Source organism: Alosa sapidissima, chromosome 24 (genome assembly GCF_018492685.1).
Source record: "Alosa sapidissima isolate fAloSap1 chromosome 24, fAloSap1.pri, whole genome shotgun sequence".
In the NCBI taxonomy this organism is placed as follows: domain Eukaryota; kingdom Metazoa; phylum Chordata; class Actinopteri; order Clupeiformes; family Clupeidae; genus Alosa; species Alosa sapidissima.
This window is the reverse complement of record NC_055980.1, coordinates 19,818,161-19,843,599: the sequence shown is the minus strand read 5'-3', so window position 1 is coordinate 19,843,599 and position 25,439 is coordinate 19,818,161. Positions and strand designations below refer to the sequence as shown.

General features: G+C 37.9%; 1 protein-coding gene across 1 annotated transcript; it reads left to right on the top strand.

Moving 5' to 3' along the window:
* The first annotated feature begins 7,307 nt into the window (after positions 1 to 7,307).
* Positions 7,308 to 20,629, top strand: LOC121700736. Its single transcript, XM_042083937.1, has 16 exons — positions 7,308 to 7,514; positions 7,995 to 8,204; positions 8,682 to 8,891; positions 9,369 to 9,578; positions 11,119 to 11,328; positions 11,809 to 12,018; positions 12,496 to 12,705; positions 13,183 to 13,392; positions 13,870 to 14,079; positions 15,620 to 15,829; positions 16,310 to 16,519; positions 16,997 to 17,206; positions 18,747 to 18,956; positions 19,437 to 19,646; positions 20,127 to 20,336; positions 20,612 to 20,629. Exons 1-16 carry the CDS (start codon positions 7,311 to 7,313, stop codon positions 20,627 to 20,629), a joined length of 3,162 nt encoding a protein of 1,053 aa, XP_041939871.1. The 5' UTR covers positions 7,308 to 7,310.
* The last annotated feature ends 4,810 nt before the right edge of the window (positions 20,630 to 25,439 follow it).

Sequence of the window (25,439 nt, the reverse complement as noted above, 5' to 3'; positions counted from 1 at the left end):
TAAACACTATTGAGTTAATATTTTGTAACGCATTATGTATTTCAAAATGAATCGCGGCGATTAACACGTTCATTTTGATGGCCCTAAAGACACCTGGACTCGGTCGAGACCAAAAGCCATATTTGGCAAGACCAGTGGCCGAGACCGAGACAAGACCAAGTCCAAATACTAGCGAGTCCGAGACAAGTCCGAGACCATAGAAAAACGGTCTCGAGTCCGGACTCGAGTCCAAGACCGGACTCGAGTACTACAGCCCTGATTTTGAATATGAAAATATTAGATAAAACTAATATTTAAATATAAAAATATTATTTTGATGGTTGTGGATCTTATTTATTTATTGATAAATAGCACCCCTCTATACATTAAGTTCACATCAAAAAAATTGCCTCTTATTAAGGCATAGAAACTTTCACTAATAGCCACACAAACACACACACACACACACACACACACAGGTTGCTGTTAAGGAGGTCCTTTGCTCCACGGGCCATTTATTGTTGAATGCAGAAAAACATAATTATTGCCACTTCTTTGATCATGATTTTATTTTACTTTTAATATTTTCATTCATGTTTTCAACAATGTAATGTTAAAACATTGTTCTTACAATGGCAACAACAAGTATACAAATCAAGTAAACTCTTTATTAAGGTCTTAAAAAAAGTGCAATCCTCCCTTTGCCCAATAAAAATGATGTTCCAGGATGATTGTCATCACATTGTGATATTCCTAGCACCAGGTACATACTGCTGCTGATCAGATTGTCCATCTGTATTAGAGACAAGGGAGAAAGACAGAGGGAGAGAAGGAGAGAGAGAAAAGGGAGAGAATGGGAGAGAGAGAGGATGGGAGAATGAGAAGGAGGGACACTGGGAGAGGAGAGGAAGTGAGAAGAAGTGGAAAAGAGAGGGTGGGAGAGAGAGAGAGAGAGAGAGAAGTCAAGTCAATTTAAGTACATTTATTTATAAAGCACATTGTACATAATACTGTTAACCCAAAATGCTTTAGAAATGGTTAAATGTTGTGAATAATAACAACAAAAAACAATACAAAATAATACAAAATGCCTACATAAGAAATTAAATAAAATAAAGAGTAGATAAAATAATAATAAAGCTGTGTTAATAGTAATAATAAATAAATAAATAAATAAATAAATAAATAAATAAATAAATAAATAAATAAATAAAATAATAATAATTTAAAATAAAAATAAAGATTATATTAGAAGATAACATACTATTTAACAGTAAATAAACTCAAAAGTGATAGGGAAAAAATAACAGGTAGTCGTGATTATAGTGTTAATAATTAAATAAAATTAGCAAAGAAAATTTAAATGAAAATAAGAATGGACTTAAGAAATTAAATCATGGGGCAGATTAGTGTACTAAAAGCTAGGGAGAAAAGATGGGTTTTTAAATTAGATTTAAAACTCTTAAGGTGGGGCTGGACTTAATATAGGGAGGAAGACTATTCCAGAGCCAAGGAGCAGCAACAGAGAAGGCCCTGGTCACCTTTTGTTTTTAGACGGGAAGGGTGAACAGAAAGAAGTTGTTGGGAGGAAGACCTGAGTGAGCTAAGGGTGGTGAGGACTAATAAGATCACAAATATATTTTGGTGCTGAACCATTCAAAGCTTTGAAAACAAATAGTAACATTTTGAAATATATTCTAAATCTCACAGGTAACCAGTGTAGTTGGGACAACACTGGAGTTATATGCTCTCTCCTCTAGTTGGACTAGTTGCAATCTAGCAGCAGTGGAATGAGTTAAACCAAAAGAGAGAACTGCAGTAGTCCAGGCTTGATGTAATGAAGGCATGAATGAGTGTTTCCAGATCCTTATGAGAAACAAAGGGTTTTAATTTAGAAATAGTTCATAGCCGAAACACAAACTCTGACACGTAGGATTGAGAAGGAGAGTGAGAGAGAAAGGGTGATAAGAGAGAGAGGGAATGAAAGGGCTACTGGCAGGACCTGGTAAGATCTCTTGTCTATCAGGTGACCGTTCAATGATAGCTGGCTGGGGAGCTCAGACTGTGCTATTTATTTATTAAATACAATATTATCTTAACTCAAACATGGAACCAGACAAGATCAGGCATGGGAAACATTAATGCAACTCAAAATGGTTCATTATCACCAAAGGCTCTAACTCTTCTTAATGAGTTAATTTGACATGTTATGTTTAAAAAGACTACAATATTCTAGTCTCTATTCATTGTACAACAAATAACTACCACAATTATACAGCAATAGCCATAGCCCACCCAAATATAGTAGCCTAGCCTAGGTTAGAACCAGCCCTGCCCTGCATGGAGACATATTTTACGATAATAATGGAGAAAATGTTAGCAAAACTTTAGGTTTTTGTTAACAGAATCTCCCAACCCTCATTCATCTATTTGCGCAACAGCCCACAGCCCTCTGTTAAGCCTACACAAAGTTGCGAATTAAGGAGTATTTCCTGATCGGGGAATCCTTTCGGTCTGCAGTTCAATTGTGCCGCAGGCCAATAAAGGCAAGCATGTTTGCCACTTACATTTCTGATGTCTGACACTTCAAATTGCTGCAAGTGCATCAAGAAAGGTCCCGCCTTAGACCATTTTAATGGCCAATCCTAGACTAGTATTTGGGAGTGGCACCTGGGGTAGCCTGTGCCACCTGGAGCCACCCCTCTGGAAAAGAGAACGAGCAGGGTGTCGACGATACGTGGTGGTCACATTGCTTTACCGTAACAAAAATGTAAGTACTTTTGCAATTCTATCTATTTAAACACACAGACTTGCATATTTTAAGTTGTATGCTACGTACATGATGCAACTGATGAACTGCTTCCATGTCTTAATCCATGTCAAGAACTATCGAAAGTTTGACTGCTAACTAACAGGGTTAGCCGTAGTACATGTTGGAGCCAGTCGACTATTGGAGCCAGTCTTGGTATACTCAAAAGCATGAATACTAACTAACTTAACATAAATACTAAGCAACTTTTGACAACAACAGCATGACATTGCTGTTGACATAAATTAAAGTAGTTCTACTCGACCCAGTCTCAGATTAGAGGGACCTGATCATCGATTCCAAATGTTGGAACGTAGGCTATATCTAACATGCCACGTAACCGTATCACCGTGTGCCACGTAGGATAACAGTCACGCATGCGCCTTTTTCATTGTAACCAGAACGAAGCTACAGGATACACTGACCATCACACCTCAGTCCAGCAGATGATACGTGCTATGCTGGTCACATTGCTTGACCGTAACAAAAATGTAAGTACTTTTGCAATTCTATCTATTTAAACACACAGACTTGCATATTTTAAGTTGTATCCTACGTACATGATGCAACTGATGAACTGCTTCCATGTCTTAATCCATGTCAAGAACTATCGAAAGCTTGAATGCTAACTAACAGGGTTAGCCGTAGTACATGTTGGAGCCAGTCGACTATTGGAGCCAGTCTTGGTATACTCAAAAGCATGAATACTAACTAAGTTAACATAAATACTAAGCAACTTTTGACAACAACAGCATGACATTGCTGATCATCGATTCCAAATGTTGGAACGTAGACTATATCTAACATGCCACGTAACCGTATCACCATGTGCCACGTAGGATAACAGTCACGCATGCGCCTTATTCATTGTAAGCCAGAACGAAGCTACAGGATACACTGACCATCACACCTCAGTCCAGCAGATGGTGGTAATGCACTCCGTTTGCAAAAATCAACGGAGTTCCGTTCAGGAACCAGAATTAGTGCACCAAACATATGTCAAAACCAAACACGTATATGCCATGGGGGCAGCCGTGGCCTACTGGTTAGCACTTCGGACTTGTTACCGGAGGGTTGCCGGTTCGAACCCTGACCAGTAGGCACAGCTGAAGTGCCCTTGAGCAAGGCACCTAACCCCTCACTGCTCCCGAGCGCCGCTGTTGTTGCAGGCAGCTCACTGCGCCAGGATTAATGTGTGCTTCACCTCACTGTGTGTTCACTGTGTGCCGAGTGTGTTTCACTAATTCACGGATTGGGATAAATGCAGAGACCAAATTTCCCTCACAGGATCAAAAGAGTATATATATTTGTATAATATTTACAAATATCTTACAGACAAATACCTTGTAAGCTATGACAAAGGCCATGTTTTTTTAATGTAAGGCCAGATTATTTCTGACCATGTCACCCATACTGTATAATCAATTCAACAATGGTTGTAAAGTTATTTTCATATATCTACACCTACACCAACATGCAACATGTACAACAGCAGACCCTCTGCATAACACTGTCACTCGGGTGAGCCATTTTCAAAGGCAGTCTGCTATTCTGCAGTGACAACACTGCCACGGCTTTTTTTTTCCTCAAAGAGAGAAATCAGATCTCATTTGGAAATGACCAAATTCTGTCCTGTTTTTCAGAACTCCCTCAAGGAGAAATAAAGATAAAAGATCTTGTTTTTAGTATAAAGAGACTCACTGTACCTAGCTCTCTCTCGAAAGATAATTTTGACTTAATTTAATAACAGTTTTTTAAAGACAAATTTGCTTAACACACTGGCAGCCAGTTTCCATGATGAAATGTCTTAAAATAAGTCAAACTCACCTTGCAGTTTGCCATGTTATGGAACAGGAGACTCATGAATCTAGTAAGTAATGATTTCACTAAAGTAACACATAAGAATCTAGCAACACATGACTTCACCAAAGCTATGCACTTTGTTAGACTCTGAATTTAAGAAGTGACAACAGAGAGATGTGAAAATATCACTGTGCCAGGCTACACTGCGCTACTGAGATTTGGTCCTCTGTTTTAGCCTACATGCTCGTCTCTGATTTGATCAGAAGCCTAGCCTTGTTCCTTGTTCTTTGTTCCATGTTTTTCATAATTGCTCTATCTGAGTATCTGTCCCTCCCCGAAAAGAGTAACCTTTACCTCTGAAGGGGACTTCACACTGCACGCAGCATTCTGACAACCTCACACACCTGATACACACTTACCATGCTCTTTCCTTCCTTCCCTCCTCTACCTCCTATGCTACTACATCTACATATTCCTAAGGATATGCACATACAGTCTACAACTATGCACAGATACATTAGGTTATGATGAAACCATTATCAGACTGCATGCTACCCACTTTAATTCAAGACCAAACATGAATGTTATGTTCACAACATAAGAGAGATTTCACAACAATACAGAGATTTCAGAAGTGACCATCAAAGCAGTTACTCTGTTGGTTTGAGTTTGGTTGATAATTAGTTTGAGATGGGGGGGGTGGCCATTTGGCTGCTTTGGCCCAAAATCCTGGCCTTACAGTCTGATCTGGAAATATGGTGTTATCAAGATGAAAATAGGCAAAGATTGAATGTAAATCTGAAGGCACACACAAATACATGAAATTGTTTTTTGAAAATGTTTCAAATATCTTTGTTTAGTCCACACATTGGTAGGCCAGAAATAAACTAATATCCATAATTTCATTACTGGTTTAATGGCTAAATTGATGTTGTGAACTAGGCTATATACAGTCCTAAAAAAAGGCGTGAAATGAGCCGTGTTTTCAGCAAACTTGCTGGGCCTACAGTATGTACCAGTTGCCAATAACAAGCTCTCTTCTGTTCACACAAAATGCATTCATGACAATAGTCGGAAGTTGCATAGGCCTACAGTATGCAAAACATCTCTTTGTTTTACAAATCGTATCGAACTTCAAAGCTCACAAAGCTCAAAAGACAGCACAAGGACAGGGAAGGAGACATGGAAATAAATATAAAAATACAAGGGCACCTTACATGTCAAACTAAATCACAAGACAAGGTGTGGTATAAAATTATCACTATGGTTTGTAGACAAACACACAGGCGTCTCAGTCTCACGCATGTCCGTAGGCAAAACTGTATCGGACTGGTGTAACGTTGGTAAATCATCCATCGCACAGAATGATTTTTGTAGCACGTGCAACAAATATGTGTACCTACAGCCCTGTCCTGGATACATCTCTCAAAGTGTGCTCTAAAATATTTGGTTTAAATAGGGATGTAGATCATCACGGGTGTGTTAATAAATCTACATTGCATCGAGTTGACACAAATTTCACTTTGACGAATTTATGTAGTCAATTACGTCGTCTCAGCTCTAACTTTACTTTGAGCCATGCTCTTTCTTACTTGAATGTGTTGTGGCTAACTCACTTAGCTCCTGTTAGTAGCCTAGGCTATGGTCAGAAAAGAATGAGATGACAGTCGAAAGATACAATTACAGTGCTGTTATCAATTTGCTTGGTGTAACCACATTTATGGTTTTCTACAAATGCAACAACAATCAAATTGGCCTCCATCACCCAACCAATGCTAACAGTAACATTATTTTACATAGCTCCTAGGCTATTGAAATAACTTAAAATTATTAGTATTAGATTAACATAGGCCTACTTGCTGTAAAAACCAGGCATGTACGATTTATTTTGGCTTCAAGAAGAAATGGGAATGACATTTCATGTGAAAATCATCCTACCCTTATTAGACATTCTCTGCGGTAAACTACAGTGCTGTCCTTGTAGGTAGCGTCCATTGTTTTTCCAACCCACTTTAGATTAACTTCCAACAAAGTTACGTCTTGCTGCTGTGCCATCTGGTGGAAAAACTATGTGACGCCACTACTGGAAATACAGCCTAAATAAAAAATGATGATGAATATTCGGTTTTCCTTTAATAACACCTGGTTAGATTTTTATTAGATAAGACATTTTTGCAGTGTTGAACTTGGCTGGAGACAAGAGCAAGCGGGTATTGATGTTAAATTTAGTTCAGTTATGCTTAGCAGGAATCGGCTAAACCAAGGAGAGATCTCATTAAAAAAATCCTTTCTTCTTGGATATTTTGAATCTCTTTCCTCTAAGATAAGGCCACACTATGGGAGCCTACAAGGCTGGTTCCCTGAGCACTGCAAAGTTATATTTAAGAAATGTAGGACCCACCTAATCTCTTCCTACCTATACTCCTTTATTAGCCCATGAAAATACTGTAAAGAGGCCCCTGCCATGGCGCGACTGGCTGGGGCACCTCCACCATACACCACGTACCCGGGTTCGATTCCCGCCCCCGTGGTCCTTTCCAGATCCCACCCCTGACTCTCTTTCTCCACTGTCCTGTCTCATTAAAGGCATAAAAAGTCCAAAAATATGCTTTAAAACAAAGAAAATACTGTACAGTGAAGCTGGTGATTTTTACCATTCATCAGCAGCTTCAAAAATTATTAAGCATGTGCTGTTATGTGTTTGTTTATACAGACCTTCATGGAGATGTCGTGGAGAATAGTCTGGCCATTCCTGGCGGTGTCTGCTGTCTTGTCTCTTCAGATGGCTGGCAACATACTGGATATCCCCAACTTATCATTTGTCCTATCCATTGCTAGAACTATAGGCAACTGCAGTTTTACACTCAGACTCACCTTGCAGTTTGACATGTTGGAACAGGAGACTAGATGGAACATGAATCTAGTAAGTAATGATTTCACTAAAGTAACACATACTGTAAGAATCTAGTAACACATGAATTCACCAAAGCTATGCACTTTGTTAGACTCTGAATTTAAGAAGTGACAACAGAGAGATGTGAAAATATTAAATGGTGCCAGGCTCCACTGCGCTTTTAACATAAAACAACAAGCATAGGTGCACATTTGTTGGTGTTGAATGCAGGAAAACACAATAATTAGCACTTCTTTGATCATGATTTTATTTTATTTTAATACTTTCATTTATGTTTTCAACAATGTAGGCTAATATTAAAACATTGTTCTTACAATGGCAACAACAAGTATACAAATGAAGTAAAACTCTTTATTAAGGTCTTAAAAAATATCCAAAAATATGCTTTAAAACAAAGAAAATACTGTACAGTGAAGCTGGTGATTTTTACCATTCATCAGCAGCTTCAAAAATTATTAAGCATGTGCTGTTATGTGTTCGTTTATACAGACCTTCATGGAGATGTCGTGGAGAATAGTCTGGCCATTCCTGGCGGTGTCTGCTGTCTTGTCTCTTCAGATGGCTGGCAACATACTGGATATCCCCAACTTATCATTTGTCCTATCCACTGCTAGAACTATAGGCAACTGCAGTTTTACACTCAGACTCACCTTGCAGTTTGACATGTTGGAACAGGAGACTAGATGGAACATGAATCTAGTAAGTAATGATTTCACTAAAGTAACACATACTGTAAGAATCTAGTAACACATAAATTCACCAAAGCTATGCACTTTGTTAGACTCTGAATTTAAGAAGTGACAACAGAGAGATTTGAAAATATCAAACGGTGCCAGGCTCCACTGCGCTTTTAACATACAACAAGCATAGGTGCACATTCGTTGGTGTTGAATGCAGGAAAACACAATAATTAGCACTTCTTTGATCATGATTTTATTTTATTTTAATACTTTCATTTATGTTTTCAACAATGTAGGCTAATATTAAAACATTGTTCTTACAATGGCAACAACAAGTATACAAATCAAGTAAAACTCTTTATTAAGGTCTTAAAAAATATCCAAAAATATGCTTTAAAACAAAGAAAATACTGTACAGTGAAGCTGGTGATTTTTACCATTCATCAGCAGCTTCAAAAATTATTAAGCATGTGCTGTTATGTGTTCGTTTATACAGACCTTCATGGAGATGTCGTGGAGAATAGTCTGGCCATTCCTGGCGGTGTCTGCTGTCTTGTCTCTTCAGATGGCTGGCAACATACTGGATATCCCCAACTTATCATTTGTCCTATCCATTGCTAGAACTATAGGCAACTGCAGTTTTACACTCAGACTCACCTTGCAGTTTGACATGTTGGAACAGGAGACTAGATGGAACATGAATCTAGTAAGTAATGATTTCACTAAAGTAACACATACTGTAAGAATCTAGTAACACATAAATTCACCAAAGCTATGCACTTTGTTAGACTCTGAATTTAAGAAGTGACAACAGAGAGATTTGAAAATATCAAACGGTGCCAGGCTCCACTGCGCTTTTAACATACAACAAGCATAGGTGCACATTCGTTGGTGTTGAATGCAGGAAAACACAATAATTAGCACTTCTTTGATCATGATTTTATTTTATTTTAATACTTTCATTTATGTTTTCAACAATGTAGGCTAATATTAAAACATTGTTCTTACAATGGCAACAACAAGTATACAAATCAAGTAAAACTCTTTATTAAGGTCTTAAAAAATATCCAAAAATATGCTTTAAAACAAAGAAAATACTGTACAGTGAAGCTGGTGATTTTTACCATTCATCAGCAGCTTCAAAAATTATTAAGCATGTGCTGTTATGTGTTCGTTTATACAGACCTTCATGGAGATGTCGTGGAGAATAGTCTGGCCATTCCTGGCGGTGTCTGCTGTCTTGTCTCTTCAGATGGCTGGCAACATACTGGATATCCCCAACTTATCATTTGTCCTATCCATTGCTAGAACTATAGGCAACTGCAGTTTTACACTCAGACTCACCTTGCAGTTTGACATGTTGGAACAGGAGACTAGATGGAACATGAATCTAGTAAGTAATGATTTCACTAAAGTAACACATAAGAATTTAGTAACACATGACTTCACCAAAGCTATGCACTTTGTTAGACTCTGAATTTAAGAAGTGACAACAGAGAGATTTGAAAATATCAAACGGTGCCAGGCTCCACTGCGCTTTTAACATACAACAAGCATAGGTGCACATTCGTTGGTGTTGAATGCAGGAAAACACAATAATTAGCACTTCTTTGATCATGATTTTATTTTATTTTAATACTTTCATTTATGTTTTCAACAATGTAGGCTAATATTAAAACATTGTTCTTACAATGGCAACAACAAGTATACAAATCAAGTAAACTCTTTATTAAGGTCTTAAAAAAAGTGCAATCCTCCCTTTGCCCAATAAAAATGATGTTCCAGGATGATTGTCATCACATTGTGATATTCCTAGCACCAGGTACATACTGCTGCTGATCAGATTGTCCATCTGTATTAGAGACAAGGGAGAAAGACAGAGGGAGAGAAGGAGAGAGAGAAAAGGGAGAGAATGGGAGAGAGAGAGGATGGGAGAATGAGAAGGAGGGACACTGGGAGAGGAGAGGAAGTGAGAAGAAGTGGAAAAGAGAGGGTGGGAGAGAGAGAGAGAGAGAGAAGTCAAGTCAATTTAAGTACATTTATTTATAAAGCACATTGTACATAATACTGTTAACCCAACATGCTTTATAAATGGTTAATAACAGTTTGACTGTTTGAGTGCTCAACGCACTGGCAGCCAAATTTCCCTTTTTTAAAGACAAATTTGCTTAACGCACTGGCAGCCAGTTTCCATGATGAAATGTCTTAAAATAAGTCAAACTCTTATTAAATCAAGTCAAATGATTTCATGAGAAAGTGCTAGGTAACTTTCTTTATACAGAAAACAATACCAACAAGAATTTTTGATCTTGATATAAGATAAATAACACCTGGTTAGATTTTTATTAGATAAGCAATTTTTGCAGTGTTGAACTGAGACAAGAGCAAGGCTATTTCTCTAGCGTTCTCAAAAAATATGAGAAGCGGGTATTGATGTTAAATTTAGTTCAGTTATGCTTAGCAGGAATCGGCTAAACCAAGGAGAGATCTCATTAAAAAAAATCCTTTCTTCTTGGATATTTTGAATTTCTCTTTCCTCTAAGATAAGGCCACACTATGGGAGCCTACAAGGCTGGTTCCCTGAGCACTGCAAAGTTATATTTAAGAAATGTAGGACCCACCTAATCTCTTCCTACCTATACTCCTTTATTAGCCCATGAAAATACTGTAAAGAGGCCCCGGCCATGGCGCGACTGGCTGGGGCACCTCCACCATACACCACGTACCCGGGTTCGATTCCCGCCCCCGTGGTCCTTTCCAGATCCCACCCCTGACTCTCTTTCTCCACTGTCCTGTCTCATTAAAGGCATAAAAAGTCCAAAAATATGCTTTAAAACAAAGAAAATACTGTACAGTGAAGCTGGTGATTTTTACCATTCATCAGCAGCTTCAAAAATTATTAAGCATGTGCTGTTATGTGTTTGTTTATACAGACCTTCATGGAGATGTCGTGGAGAATAGTCTGGCCATTCCTGGCGGTGTCTGCTGTCTTGTCTCTTCAGATGGCTGGCAACATACTGGATATCCCCAACTTATCATTTGTCCTATCCATTGCTAGAACTATAGGCAACTGCAGTTTTACACTCAGACTCACCTTGCAGTTTGACATGTTGGAACAGGAGACTAGATGGAACATGAATCTAGTAAGTAATGATTTCACTAAAGTAACACATACTGTAAGAATCTAGTAACACATGAATTCACCAAAGCTATGCACTTTGTTAGACTCTGAATTTAAGAAGTGACAACAGAGAGATGTGAAAATATTAAATGGTGCCAGGCTCCACTGCGCTTTTAACATAAAACAACAAGCATAGGTGCACATTTGTTGGTGTTGAATGCAGGAAAACACAATAATTAGCACTTCTTTGATCATGATTTTATTTTATTTTAATACTTTCATTTATGTTTTCAACAATGTAGGCTAATATTAAAACATTGTTCTTACAATGGCAACAACAAGTATACAAATGAAGTAAAACTCTTTATTAAGGTCTTAAAACATATCCAAAAATATGCTTTAAAACAAAGAAAATACTGTACAGTGAAGCTGGTGATTTTTACCATTCATCAGCAGCTTCAAAAATTATTAAGCATGTGCTGTTATGTGTTCGTTTATACAGACCTTCATGGAGATGTCGTGGAGAATAGTCTGGCCATTCCTGGCGGTGTCTGCTGTCTTGTCTCTTCAGATGGCTGGCAACATACTGGATATCCCCAACTTATCATTTGTCCTATCCACTGCTAGAACTATAGGCAACTGCAGTTTTACACTCAGACTCACCTTGCAGTTTGACATGTTGGAACAGGAGACTAGATGGAACATGAATCTAGTAAGTAATGATTTCACTAAAGTAACACATACTGTAAGAATCTAGTAACACATAAATTCACCAAAGCTATGCACTTTGTTAGACTCTGAATTTAAGAAGTGACAACAGAGAGATTTGAAAATATCAAACGGTGCCAGGCTCCACTGCGCTTTTAACATACAACAAGCATAGGTGCACATTCGTTGGTGTTGAATGCAGGAAAACACAATAATTAGCACTTCTTTGATCATGATTTTATTTTATTTTAATACTTTCATTTATGTTTTCAACAATGTAGGCTAATATTAAAACATTGTTCTTACAATGGCAACAACAAGTATACAAATCAAGTAAAACTCTTTATTAAGGTCTTAAAAAATATCCAAAAATATGCTTTAAAACAAAGAAAATACTGTACAGTGAAGCTGGTGATTTTTACCATTCATCAGCAGCTTCAAAAATTATTAAGCATGTGCTGTTATGTGTTCGTTTATACAGACCTTCATGGAGATGTCGTGGAGAATAGTCTGGCCATTCCTGGCGGTGTCTGCTGTCTTGTCTCTTCAGATGGCTGGCAACATACTGGATATCCCCAACTTATCATTTGTCCTATCCACTGCTAGAACTATAGGCAACTGCAGTTTTACACTCAGACTCACCTTGCAGTTTGACATGTTGGAACAGGAGACTAGATGGAACATGAATCTAGTAAGTAATGATTTCACTAAAGTAACACATACTGTAAGAATCTAGTAACACATAAATTCACCAAAGCTATGCACTTTGTTAGACTCTGAATTTAAGAAGTGACAACAGAGAGATTTGAAAATATCAAACGGTGCCAGGCTCCACTGCGCTTTTAACATACAACAAGCATAGGTGCACATTCGTTGGTGTTGAATGCAGGAAAACACAATAATTAGCACTTCTTTGATCATGATTTTATTTTATTTTAATACTTTCATTTATGTTTTCAACAATGTAGGCTAATATTAAAACATTGTTCTTACAATGGCAACAACAAGTATACAAATCAAGTAAAACTCTTTATTAAGGTCTTAAAAAATATCCAAAAATATGCTTTAAAACAAAGAAAATACTGTACAGTGAAGCTGGTGATTTTTACCATTCATCAGCAGCTTCAAAAATTATTAAGCATGTGCTGTTATGTGTTCGTTTATACAGACCTTCATGGAGATGTCGTGGAGAATAGTCTGGCCATTCCTGGCGGTGTCTGCTGTCTTGTCTCTTCAGATGGCTGGCAACATACTGGATATCCCCAACTTATCATTTGTCCTATCCATTGCTAGAACTATAGGCAACTGCAGTTTTACACTCAGACTCACCTTGCAGTTTGACATGTTGGAACAGGAGACTAGATGGAACATGAATCTAGTAAGTAATGATTTCACTAAAGTAACACATACTGTAAGAATCTAGTAACACATAAATTCACCAAAGCTATGCACTTTGTTAGACTCTGAATTTAAGAAGTGACAACAGAGAGATTTGAAAATATCAAACGGTGCCAGGCTCCACTGCGCTTTTAACATACAACAAGCATAGGTGCACATTCGTTGGTGTTGAATGCAGGAAAACACAATAATTAGCACTTCTTTGATCATGATTTTATTTTATTTTAATACTTTCATTTATGTTTTCAACAATGTAGGCTAATATTAAAACATTGTTCTTACAATGGCAACAACAAGTATACAAATCAAGTAAAACTCTTTATTAAGGTCTTAAAAAATATCCAAAAATATGCTTTAAAACAAAGAAAATACTGTACAGTGAAGCTGGTGATTTTTACCATTCATCAGCAGCTTCAAAAATTATTAAGCATGTGCTGTTATGTGTTCGTTTATACAGACCTTCATGGAGATGTCGTGGAGAATAGTCTGGCCATTCCTGGCGGTGTCTGCTGTCTTGTCTCTTCAGATGGCTGGCAACATACTGGATATCCCCAACTTATCATTTGTCCTATCCATTGCTAGAACTATAGGCAACTGCAGTTTTACACTCAGACTCACCTTGCAGTTTGACATGTTGGAACAGGAGACTAGATGGAACATGAATCTAGTAAGTAATGATTTCACTAAAGTAACACATAAGAATTTAGTAACACATGACTTCACCAAAGCTATGCACTTTGTTAGACTCTGAATTTAAGAAGTGACAACAGAGAGATTTGAAAATATCAAACGGTGCCAGGCTCCACTGCGCTTTTAACATACAACAAGCATAGGTGCACATTCGTTGGTGTTGAATGCAGGAAAACACAATAATTAGCACTTCTTTGATCATGATTTTATTTTATTTTAATACTTTCATTTATGTTTTCAACAATGTAGGCTAATATTAAAACATTGTTCTTACAATGGCAACAACAAGTATACAAATCAAGTAAACTCTTTATTAAGGTCTTAAAAAAAGTGCAATCCTCCCTTTGCCCAATAAAAATGATGTTCCAGGATGATTGTCATCACATTGTGATATTCCTAGCACCAGGTACATACTGCTGCTGATCAGATTGTCCATCTGTATTAGAGACAAGGGAGAAAGACAGAGGGAGAGAAGGAGAGAGAGAAAAGGGAGAGAATGGGAGAGAGAGAGGATGGGAGAATGAGAAGGAGGGACACTGGGAGAGGAGAGGAAGTGAGAAGAAGTGGAAAAGAGAGGGTGGGAGAGAGAGAGAGAGAGAGAAGTCAAGTCAATTTAAGTACATTTATTTATAAAGCACATTGTACATAATACTGTTAACCCAACATGCTTTATAAATGGTTAATAACAGTTTGACTGTTTGAGTGCTCAACGCACTGGCAGCCAAATTTCCCTTTTTTAAAGACAAATTTGCTTAACGCACTGGCAGCCAGTTTCCATGATGAAATGTCTTAAAATAAGTCAAACTCTTATTAAATCAAGTCAAATGATTTCATGAGAAAGTGCTAGGTAACTTTCTTTATACAGAAAACAATACCAACAAGAATTTTTGATCTTGATATAAGATAAATAACACCTGGTTAGATTTTTATTAGATAAGCAATTTTTGCAGTGTTGAACTGAGACAAGAGCAAGGCTATTTCTCTAGCGTTCTCAAAAAATATGAGAAGCGGGTATTGATGTTAAATTTAGTTCAGTTATGCTTAGCAGGAATCGGCTAAACCAAGGAGAGATCTCATTAAAAAAAATCCTTTCTTCTTGGATATTTTGAATTTCTCTTTCCTCTAAGATAAGGCCACACTATGGGAGCCTACAAGGCTGGTTCCCTGAGCACTGCAAAGTTATATTTAAGAAATGTAGGACCCACCTAATCTCTTCCTACCTATACTCCTTTATTAGCCCATGAAAATACTGTAAAGAGGCCCCGGCCATGGCGCGACTGGCTGGGGCACCTCCACCATACACCACGTACCCGGGTTCGATTCCCGCCCCCGTGGTCCTTTCCAGATCCCACCCCTGACTCTCTTTCTCCACTGTCCTGTCTCATTAAAGGCATAAAAAGTCCAAAAATATGCTTTAAAACAAAGAAAATACTGTACAGTGAAGCTGGTGATTTTTACCATTCATCAGCAGCTTCAAAAATTATTAAGCATGTGCTGTTATGTGTTTGTTTATACAGACCTTCATGGAGATGTCGTGGAGAATAGTCTGGCCATTCCTGGCGGTGTCTGCTGTCTTGTCTCTTCAGATGGCTGGCAACATACTGGATATCCCCAACTTATCATTTGTCCTATCCATTGCTAGAACTATAGGCAACTGCAGTTTTACACTCAGACTCACCTTGCAGTTTGACATGTTGGAACAGGAGACTAGATGGAACATGAATCTAGTAAGTAATGATTTCACTAAAGTAACACATACTGTAAGAATCTAGTAACACATGAATTCACCAAAGCTATGCACTTTGTTAGACTCTGAATTTAAGAAGTGACAACAGAGAGATGTGAAAATATTAAATGGTGCCAGGCTCCACTGCGCTTTTAACATAAAACAACAAGCATAGGTGCACATTTGTTGGTGTTGAATGCAGGAAAACACAATAATTAGCACTTCTTTGATCATGATTTTATTTTATTTTAATACTTTCATTTATGTTTTCAACAATGTAGGCTAATATTAAAACATTGTTCTTACAATGGCAACAACAAGTATACAAATGAAGTAAAACTCTTTATTAAGGTCTTAAAACATATCCAAAAATATGCTTTAAAACAAAGAAAATACTGTACAGTGAAGCTGGTGATTTTTACCATTCATCAGCAGCTTCAAAAATTATTAAGCATGTGCTGTTATGTGTTCGTTTATACAGACCTTCATGGAGATGTCGTGGAGAATAGTCTGGCCATTCCTGGCGGTGTCTGCTGTCTTGTCTCTTCAGATGGCTGGCAACATACTGGATATCCCCAACTTATCATTTGTCCTATCCACTGCTAGAACTATAGGCAACTGCAGTTTTACACTCAGACTCACCTTGCAGTTTGACATGTTGGAACAGGAGACTAGATGGAACATGAATCTAGTAAGTAATGATTTCACTAAAGTAACACATACTGTAAGAATCTAGTAACACATAAATTCACCAAAGCTATGCACTTTGTTAGACTCTGAATTTAAGAAGTGACAACAGAGAGATTTGAAAATATCAAACGGTGCCAGGCTCCACTGCGCTTTTAACATACAACAAGCATAGGTGCACATTCGTTGGTGTTGAATGCAGGAAAACACAATAATTAGCACTTCTTTGATCATGATTTTATTTTATTTTAATACTTTCATTTATGTTTTCAACAATGTAGGCTAATATTAAAACATTGTTCTTACAATGGCAACAACAAGTATACAAATCAAGTAAAACTCTTTATTAAGGTCTTAAAAAATATCCAAAAATATGCTTTAAAACAAAGAAAATACTGTACAGTGAAGCTGGTGATTTTTACCATTCATCAGCAGCTTCAAAAATTATTAAGCATGTGCTGTTATGTGTTCGTTTATACAGACCTTCATGGAGATGTCGTGGAGAATAGTCTGGCCATTCCTGGCGGTGTCTGCTGTCTTGTCTCTTCAGATGGCTGGCAACATACTGGATATCCCCAACTTATCATTTGTCCTATCCATTGCTAGAACTATAGGCAACTGCAGTTTTACACTCAGACTCACCTTGCAGTTTGACATGTTGGAACAGGAGACTAGATGGAACATGAATCTAGTAAGTAATGATTTCACTAAAGTAACACATAAGAATTTAGTAACACATGACTTCACCAAAGCTATGCACTTTGTTAGACTCTGAATTTAAGAAGTGACAACAGAGAGATTTGAAAATATCAAACGGTGCCAGGCTCCACTGCGCTTTTAACATACAACAAGCATAGGTGCACATTCGTTGGTGTTGAATGCAGGAAAACACAATAATTAGCACTTCTTTGATCATGATTTTATTTTATTTTAATACTTTCATTTATGTTTTCAACAATGTAGGCTAATATTAAAACATTGTTCTTACAATGGCAACAACAAGTATACAAATCAAGTAAACTCTTTATTAAGGTCTTAAAAAAAGTGCAATCCTCCCTTTGCCCAATAAAAATGATGTTCCAGGATGATTGTCATCACATTGTGATATTCCTAGCACCAGGTACATACTGCTGCTGATCAGATTGTCCATCTGTATTAGAGACAAGGGAGAAAGACAGAGGGAGAGAAGGAGAGAGAGAAAAGGGAGAGAATGGGAGAGAGAGAGGATGGGAGAATGAGAAGGAGGGACACTGGGAGAGGAGAGGAAGTGAGAAGAAGTGGAAAAGAGAGGGTGGGAGAGAGAGAGAGAGAGAGAAGTCAAGTCAATTTAAGTACATTTATTTATAAAGCACATTGTACATAATACTGTTAACCCAACATGCTTTATAAATGGTTAATAACAGTTTGACTGTTTGAGTGCTCAACGCACTGGCAGCCAAATTTCCCTTTTTTAAAGACAAATTTGCTTAACGCACTGGCAGCCAGTTTCCATGATGAAATGTCTTAAAATAAGTCAAACTCTTATTAAATCAAGTCAAATGATTTCATGAGAAAGTGCTAGGTAACTTTCTTTATACAGAAAACAATACCAACAAGAATTTTTGATCTTGATATAAGATAAATAACACCTGGTTAGATTTTTATTAGATAAGCAATTTTTGCAGTGTTGAACTGAGACAAGAGCAAGGCTATTTCTCTAGCGTTCTCAAAAAATATGAGAAGCGGGTATTGATGTTAAATTTAGTTCAGTTATGCTTAGCAGGAATCGGCTAAACCAAGGAGAGATCTCATTAAAAAAAATCCTTTCTTCTTGGATATTTTGAATTTCTCTTTCCTCTAAGATAAGGCCACACTATGGGAGCCTACAAGGCTGGTTCCCTGAGCACTGCAAAGTTATATTTAAGAAATGTAGGACCCACCTAATCTCTTCCTACCTATACTCCTTTATTAGCCCATGAAAATACTGTAAAGAGGCCCCGGCCATGGCGCGACTGGCTGGGGCACCTCCACCATACACCACGTACCCGGGTTCGATTCCCGCCCCCGTGGTCCTTTCCAGATCCCACCCCTGACTCTCTTTCTCCACTGTCCTGTCTCATTAAAGGCATAAAAAGTCCAAAAATATGCTTTAAAACAAAGAAAATACTGTACAGTGAAGCTGGTGATTTTTACCATTCATCAGCAGCTTCAAAAATTATTAAGCATGTGCTGTTATGTGTTTGTTTATACAGACCTTCATGGAGATGTCGTGGAGAATAGTCTGGCCATTCCTGGCGGTGTCTGCTGTCTTGTCTCTTCAGATGGCTGGCAACATACTGGATATCCCCAACTTATCATTTGTCCTATCCATTGCTAGAACTATAGGCAACTGCAGTTTTACACTCAGACTCACCTTGCAGTTTGACATGTTGGAACAGGAGACTAGATGGAACATGAATCTAGTAAGTAATGATTTCACTAAAGTAACACATACTGTAAGAATCTAGTAACACATGAATTCACCAAAGCTATGCACTTTGTTAGACTCTGAATTTAAGAAGTGACAACAGAGAGATGTGAAAATATTAAATGGTGCCAGGCTCCACTGCGCTTTTAACATAAAACAACAAGCATAGGTGCACATTTGTTGGTGTTGAATGCAGGAAAACACAATAATTAGCACTTCTTTGATCATGATTTTATTTTATTTTAATACTTTCATTTATGTTTTCAACAATGTAGGCTAATATTAAAACATTGTTCTTACAATGGCAACAACAAGTATACAAATGAAGTAAAACTCTTTATTAAGGTCTTAAAAAATATCCAAAAATATGCTTTAAAACAAAGAAAATACTGTACAGTGAAGCTGGTGATTTTTACCATTCATCAGCAGCTTCAAAAATTATTAAGCATGTGCTGTTATGTGTTCGTTTATACAGACCTTCATGGAGATGTCGTGGAGAATAGTCTGGCCATTCCTGGCGGTGTCTGCTGTCTTGTCTCTTCAGATGGCTGGCAACATACTGGATATCCCCAACTTATCATTTGTCCTATCCATTGCTAGAACTATAGGCAACTGCAGTTTTACACTCAGACTCACCTTGCAGTTTGACATGTTGGAACAGGAGACTAGATGGAACATGAATCTAGTAAGTAATGATTTCACTAAAGTAACACATACTGTAAGAATCTAGTAACACATGAATTCACCAAAGCTATGCACTTTGTTAGACTCTGAATTTAAGAAGTGACAACAGAGAGATGTGAAAATATTAAATGGTGCCAGGCTCCACTGCGCTTTTAACATAAAACAACAAGCATAGGTGCACATTTGTTGGTGTTGAATGCAGGAAAACACAATAATTAGCACTTCTTTGATCATGATTTTATTTTATTTTAATACTTTCATTTATGTTTTCAACAATGTAGGCTAATATTAAAACATTGTTCTTACAATGGCAACAACAAGTATACAAATCAAGTAAAACTCTTTATTAAGGTCTTAAAAAATATCCAAAAATATGCTTTAAAACAAAGAAAATACTGTACAGTGAAGCTGGTGATTTTTACCATTCATCAGCAGCTTCAAAAATTATTAAGCATGTGCTGTTATGTGTTCGTTTATACAGACCTTCATGGAGATGTCGTGGAGAATAGTCTGGCCATTCCTGGCGGTGTCTGCTGTCTTGTCTCTTCAGATGGCTGGCAACATACTGGATATCCCCAACTTATCATTTGTCCTATCCATTGCTAGAACTATAGGCAACTGCAGTTTTACACTCAGACTCACCTTGCAGTTTGACATGTTGGAACAGGAGACTAGATGGAACATGAATCTAGTAAGTAATGATTTCACTAAAGTAACACATAAGAATCTAGCAACACATGACTTCACCAAAGCTATGCACTTTGTTAGACTCTGAATTTAAGAAGTGACAACAGAGAGATGTGAAAATATCACTGTGCCAGGCTACACTGCGCTACTGAGATTTGGTCCTCTGTTTTAGCCTACATGCTCGTCTCTGATTTGATCAGAAGCCTAGCCTTGTTCCTTGTTCCTTGTTCCATGCTTTTCATAATTGCTCTATCTGAGTATCTGTTCCTCCCCGAAAAGAGTAACCTTTACCTCTGAAGGGGACTTCACACTGCACGCAGCATTCTGACAACCTCACACACCTGATACACACTTACCATGCTCTTTCCTTCCTTCCCTCCTCTACCTCCTATGCTACTACATCTACATATTCCTAAGGATATGCACAAGGACTAGAGGCTAGGGAAAATTGTTTTAGCATGCTTGGGGGGAGGGGGTAGTGACACAATCCCAACAGTGGGATTCATGGATTAAGCTGTTACTGTAAATGTTATTCTATTGCTGCAGCTAGCTCTGTAGCTCAAATTATATTCTACTGCTGTAAGTCACTTTGGATAAACACATCTGCCAAATAAATATGTGTAAATGTGTAAATATGTTGATTTATGACAACTGATATCATAGCCTAAACAACCAGACTCTCTCTCTTTTTTTCATAAATTTCAGACACTGCTTAGGTACTAGGTACCAGGTCCCTATGAGGTACATGACTGGCGATGGCTGTGTGGGATGGTGGTTGAGGAGTCCTGGCACGGTGCTGAAAAGCTGAAAAGCTGCTTCATTTGGCCAGGTGTTGGAGAAATATTATTTATATATATTATATATCTATATATATCTGCTTACTTATGATGACGATTAAGAAAAGTTATCACTGCTTTAGAAACCTATACGTGTTCTGATTTTAGTTGTCACTGCTCTATAAGTGTTCTGATTTTAGTTATTGCATTGCCTTAAAACATACTACATGTATCTGCTGTTTTAGTCCACATATATGAATCTTCTGTTTAGTTATAAATCTTATGTTCTGTATATTATTGTGTCTTAGTCTACAAACATGAACCTTGTGTTCTGTTTATAGTTCTACTTTTATAATATCTAGACATGCTGAATCACACAAATTAAAGTTGAAAATCAACTAGAGAGGAACAGAAAGAAGCTCATGTTGAAAAATAATAACAATTTAAGAAACCATGCTGTCAAAAGACCTTGGAGAAACTGAAATGTTAGATGTAACACCTGCACCTTGTGTTAATAAAGAAGAGACTAGTAAGACACAAGGGAATGGTGAGGGAAATCATTGAGAATATGATTATGCACATAAAGTCAAGCAGGTACACAGGCTTCTGGGTAAGGAACAGGTGCAGAGTGGAGCGTTAATGTAACCACACGTAGGAGGGCTGTTCAGAAAGTCTCCGTCTAATAAACCACAAAAGAACATGGGGTGCTTAGACAATGTCTCGTGGGAGCAGTACCGAGAAACATCATGTGGATCAGACCCAGACATGTACATCCTATTGGGTGGGGGGTCGGAACACGGTCAACCTCCTGACTGGCGGAAAGTTAGAGTAAAAATAAAATTAAAATAAAATAACAAAAACTACCAATCAGGAGTAGGAATGGGGAACCAAACCATATAGCTATGGGTGGTCACATATAAATAGAATTTGAAGGGGTTTGAGAGCAGCCTTGTGTGTTCCTGTGGCTCATGTGAAGTGTGTTGAGGAGATTAATTTTACGGATTACTGTGCTTTTCCTTTCTAAAACTTTTTATCTGTATTTTTGACTTATAATTTTTATATTTTTACTTTTATGCTTTTTATATATTGGACACAAAAAAATCAATAAAACTACTTCCGGTAGGGAAGGGATGAAGACATTTTCCTTGTGTGTCCTTGTCCGGTGCGCATGATGTAACCCTACTCTTTCCTTTGGATATACATTCAAGTCTTTGTGGGATTATTGTGTGAGAACCTACAGAGTTCTGCTGGAGTTTGGGTATCTGGAAAGTATGGTGGCGCATTGCATTCACATCACAAAAAAAAAAAAATCAGGTTATCTCATAATTATCTCGTAATTATGAAATAAGGATAGGATCCGTGCTGAGGATCTAAACAGCCTTTCAATAAAAGCAAGCACATATTTCCCACTGATTCCCTGCTTTGAATGACTTACATGCTTTGAGAGATTAACATGTCTTTAAGTGGCATGAAAAATAAGCCTGTCAAATCGCCAACAACCCCAAAGCAAAGAGTATAGAAGCTTCTATAAGCTACTCTTTGCCCAAAGGCAATACAATGTTGCACGTTGACAGTCCTAACCAGTAGGTGGAGGTACTACTACACATAGGGCTACCTCCATCCACGTTGTCACCCGCACGCTTATTGTTTATTTTGTGCAGCTAGGCTACTTGTTCAAGTGGCATTGATGAGTTAAACAGTCACATTTTTCCTACACGTATTATATTGAGACACAATAGTCAGTTGTAAACAAAGAACCCTTCTTATGTAACCCTTTCGTAAATGGACTGAAGTTGGCTGTAAATATCTACTTTTATTGATTATGCTAACCGTTAGCATCTCTATGGAATTTATCATATACATTAGCTATAAGCTAACATATTAGTTTCTATTCTGTAACTTGAAATGCTAGTCTACATGATTGCTCTTAAACAAAACATTGAAGGAAATAACTGAGATGTACTCTGTTGGTCTGCTTAGTTTTACAGTGAATACTAAGTAAAGGTTTGAAAGGAACTTCAGCTTCAGACTTCCTCTTACTTGGGAAGCTGTTAGGTCTTCTAATGTAGCTAGCTAGACCATGTCATTGCCACACACAAGTGGGGGCAGAATTGGAAATGTGTCATAAATCATAATTATCTCGTAATTACGAGATAATTATGTCGTAATTATGAGATAATATGTCATAATTATGAGATACTATCTCGTAATTATGAGATAACCTGATTTTTTTTTTTTTTTGTGATGTGAATGCAATGCGCCACCGTAGGAAAGAGGGGCAAGTTCTGATTGTCCTTTTTTTCTTTGCTCTGTTCAACAGAGGGGGGAGGGGAGCTCTGGGTGGGGCTCGTTTCTAGAAAGCGTTGTTTGCTAACTTGCGTTGCAACCTTGGTAGTTCGCTCCATCGTTCTTGGATTTGGTGTTTCTAGAAAAGGAAGTTCGAACTCTCAATCGCAAACAAGGACGCAAAGTTTGGTCGTTTGAACTACTGCCCCTGGGCAGTCGCACTTGTGTCATTCCTTGGTAGTTCCAGTTGGTGTCCGGAGCGCCTAACCAGAAATCACAACCACCTAACTAAAAATTACGAAGTGGATGTTTATCTTGTGACTTAATGATTGATCTCCTGTAGCTTAATTTTGATTAAGAGACTTTCTCCCCTACTTGGCTCATTCTTGCTATTTACAGTATGTTAATTCTGAATGACAGCGCAGCATTAGACTCCCTACTTAGCTGTATTAATGACATTAAGTTGTGGCTATCACAAAACTTCCTCAACTTGAACGAGGCCAAAACTGAGTGCATCATTTTCAGTACTGCTGGGACACCAAATGGTCCAGCTCTGAGTTTGGGAGCTCTGGCTACATATCTTTAACCTGACTCTCGCCAGATGAATTTCGTTCCGCCTAGCTCCACTCACATCCATCTGGGATTGGTTCCATTGAGAGTGATTTCAGCACAATATTGTATGGTAGAGCCAATCAGGATGCAGGGCGGGAGTTTCATAGATGTGAGGTAGCGTAGAAGCGACTGCCCAGACAGCACACATACATCTACCCGATGTCGGTTTCAGATCAGCATGGAATCCTCCCATATAATAATGTCTCAGGGGTATCGGCCTGAAGTCGCTTCCATGTATGTTGGCTTTTGATCGGTCCTACTACCCAAAGCAGATCCCGCTCTATCTTTTTTTTTTTACCCCAGCTTCCATGTATGTTGGCTTTTGATCGTTCCTACTACCCAAAGCAGATCCCGCTCTATCTGTTCTTTTTTTTGCGTGTGTAACAGGCAGCCAGGCACGTCAGATCAGCCTCCTGGAGCAGCGATTTTCAGGTTGGTAAATTCACTCATGTAAATTGTCAGAAAATAGTCATTGTGTCAATTGTATGAATGTATATTTGCCTGCTAGGCTAAGCCATAACTTGGTGTACATTACTTTATAAAGAGCTGTTTGGGGGTAATTACAACTTCGTTGTGAACTAATTCACGTTAGCTAGTTGAGCTAATACTGGAAAATATGTTAAAGGTGCCATGTGTAATGTCCGCCAAAAAATCAATTCATACTCCACATTCCATAAAAGATGGGGCAGTATACCGGAGTGTCTATTCGTACCCCTGTTTTTTTCGTCAGCAGAAAGTGAAGAATTCTGAACGGTTTCAGCACTAATATCTGTTCAAATTAAATTGTGTTTTATTTTCATTATCTTTGTTCAGTGAACACATACAACCGTCAGTTTGTTAGCTAACAGAAATTTCGTGAATATGACGTTCAGGCCCATAAACTATAAGTTACCTGCAAACCTCAACTTCTTGTTGAAGCAGATAGTGCAGTGGTCACAGGCAAGGGCTGGCATGCAGGAGACTGGGGTTTGATTCCCGTGTGATGCATTTTGGCGGAGTGAGTGTGCATGTGTACCAACGTCTCTGGAGAGAAAGCGCACAATTTGAACAAGAAATCGGTTCTCAAACGGAAGTTTTGATTGCAACAATTAGCTAGTTCATGCACCAGGGTGTAAATAGCATGCAGTACTATAAACACCTGGGTACATCCACTTCTAACTGTACATTGATGCAAACAGCATACCTTATTCAGAGTGTCTATTACACAGCTGAGCTATTCACACTCAAAAAAACATGTTGCTTGTTTTTTTTTTTTTTTTTAAATATTATTACATTGTGTGATCAATATGCCAGATTAAATGCACAGGGGTGCAAATAGCATACACTGATATTTGTACCAGACGAGGTACTAATAGAACACATTGCTGTGTGCACCGGGGGTACGAATAGCATACATTGATATTTGTACCAGACGGGGTACTAATAGGACACAT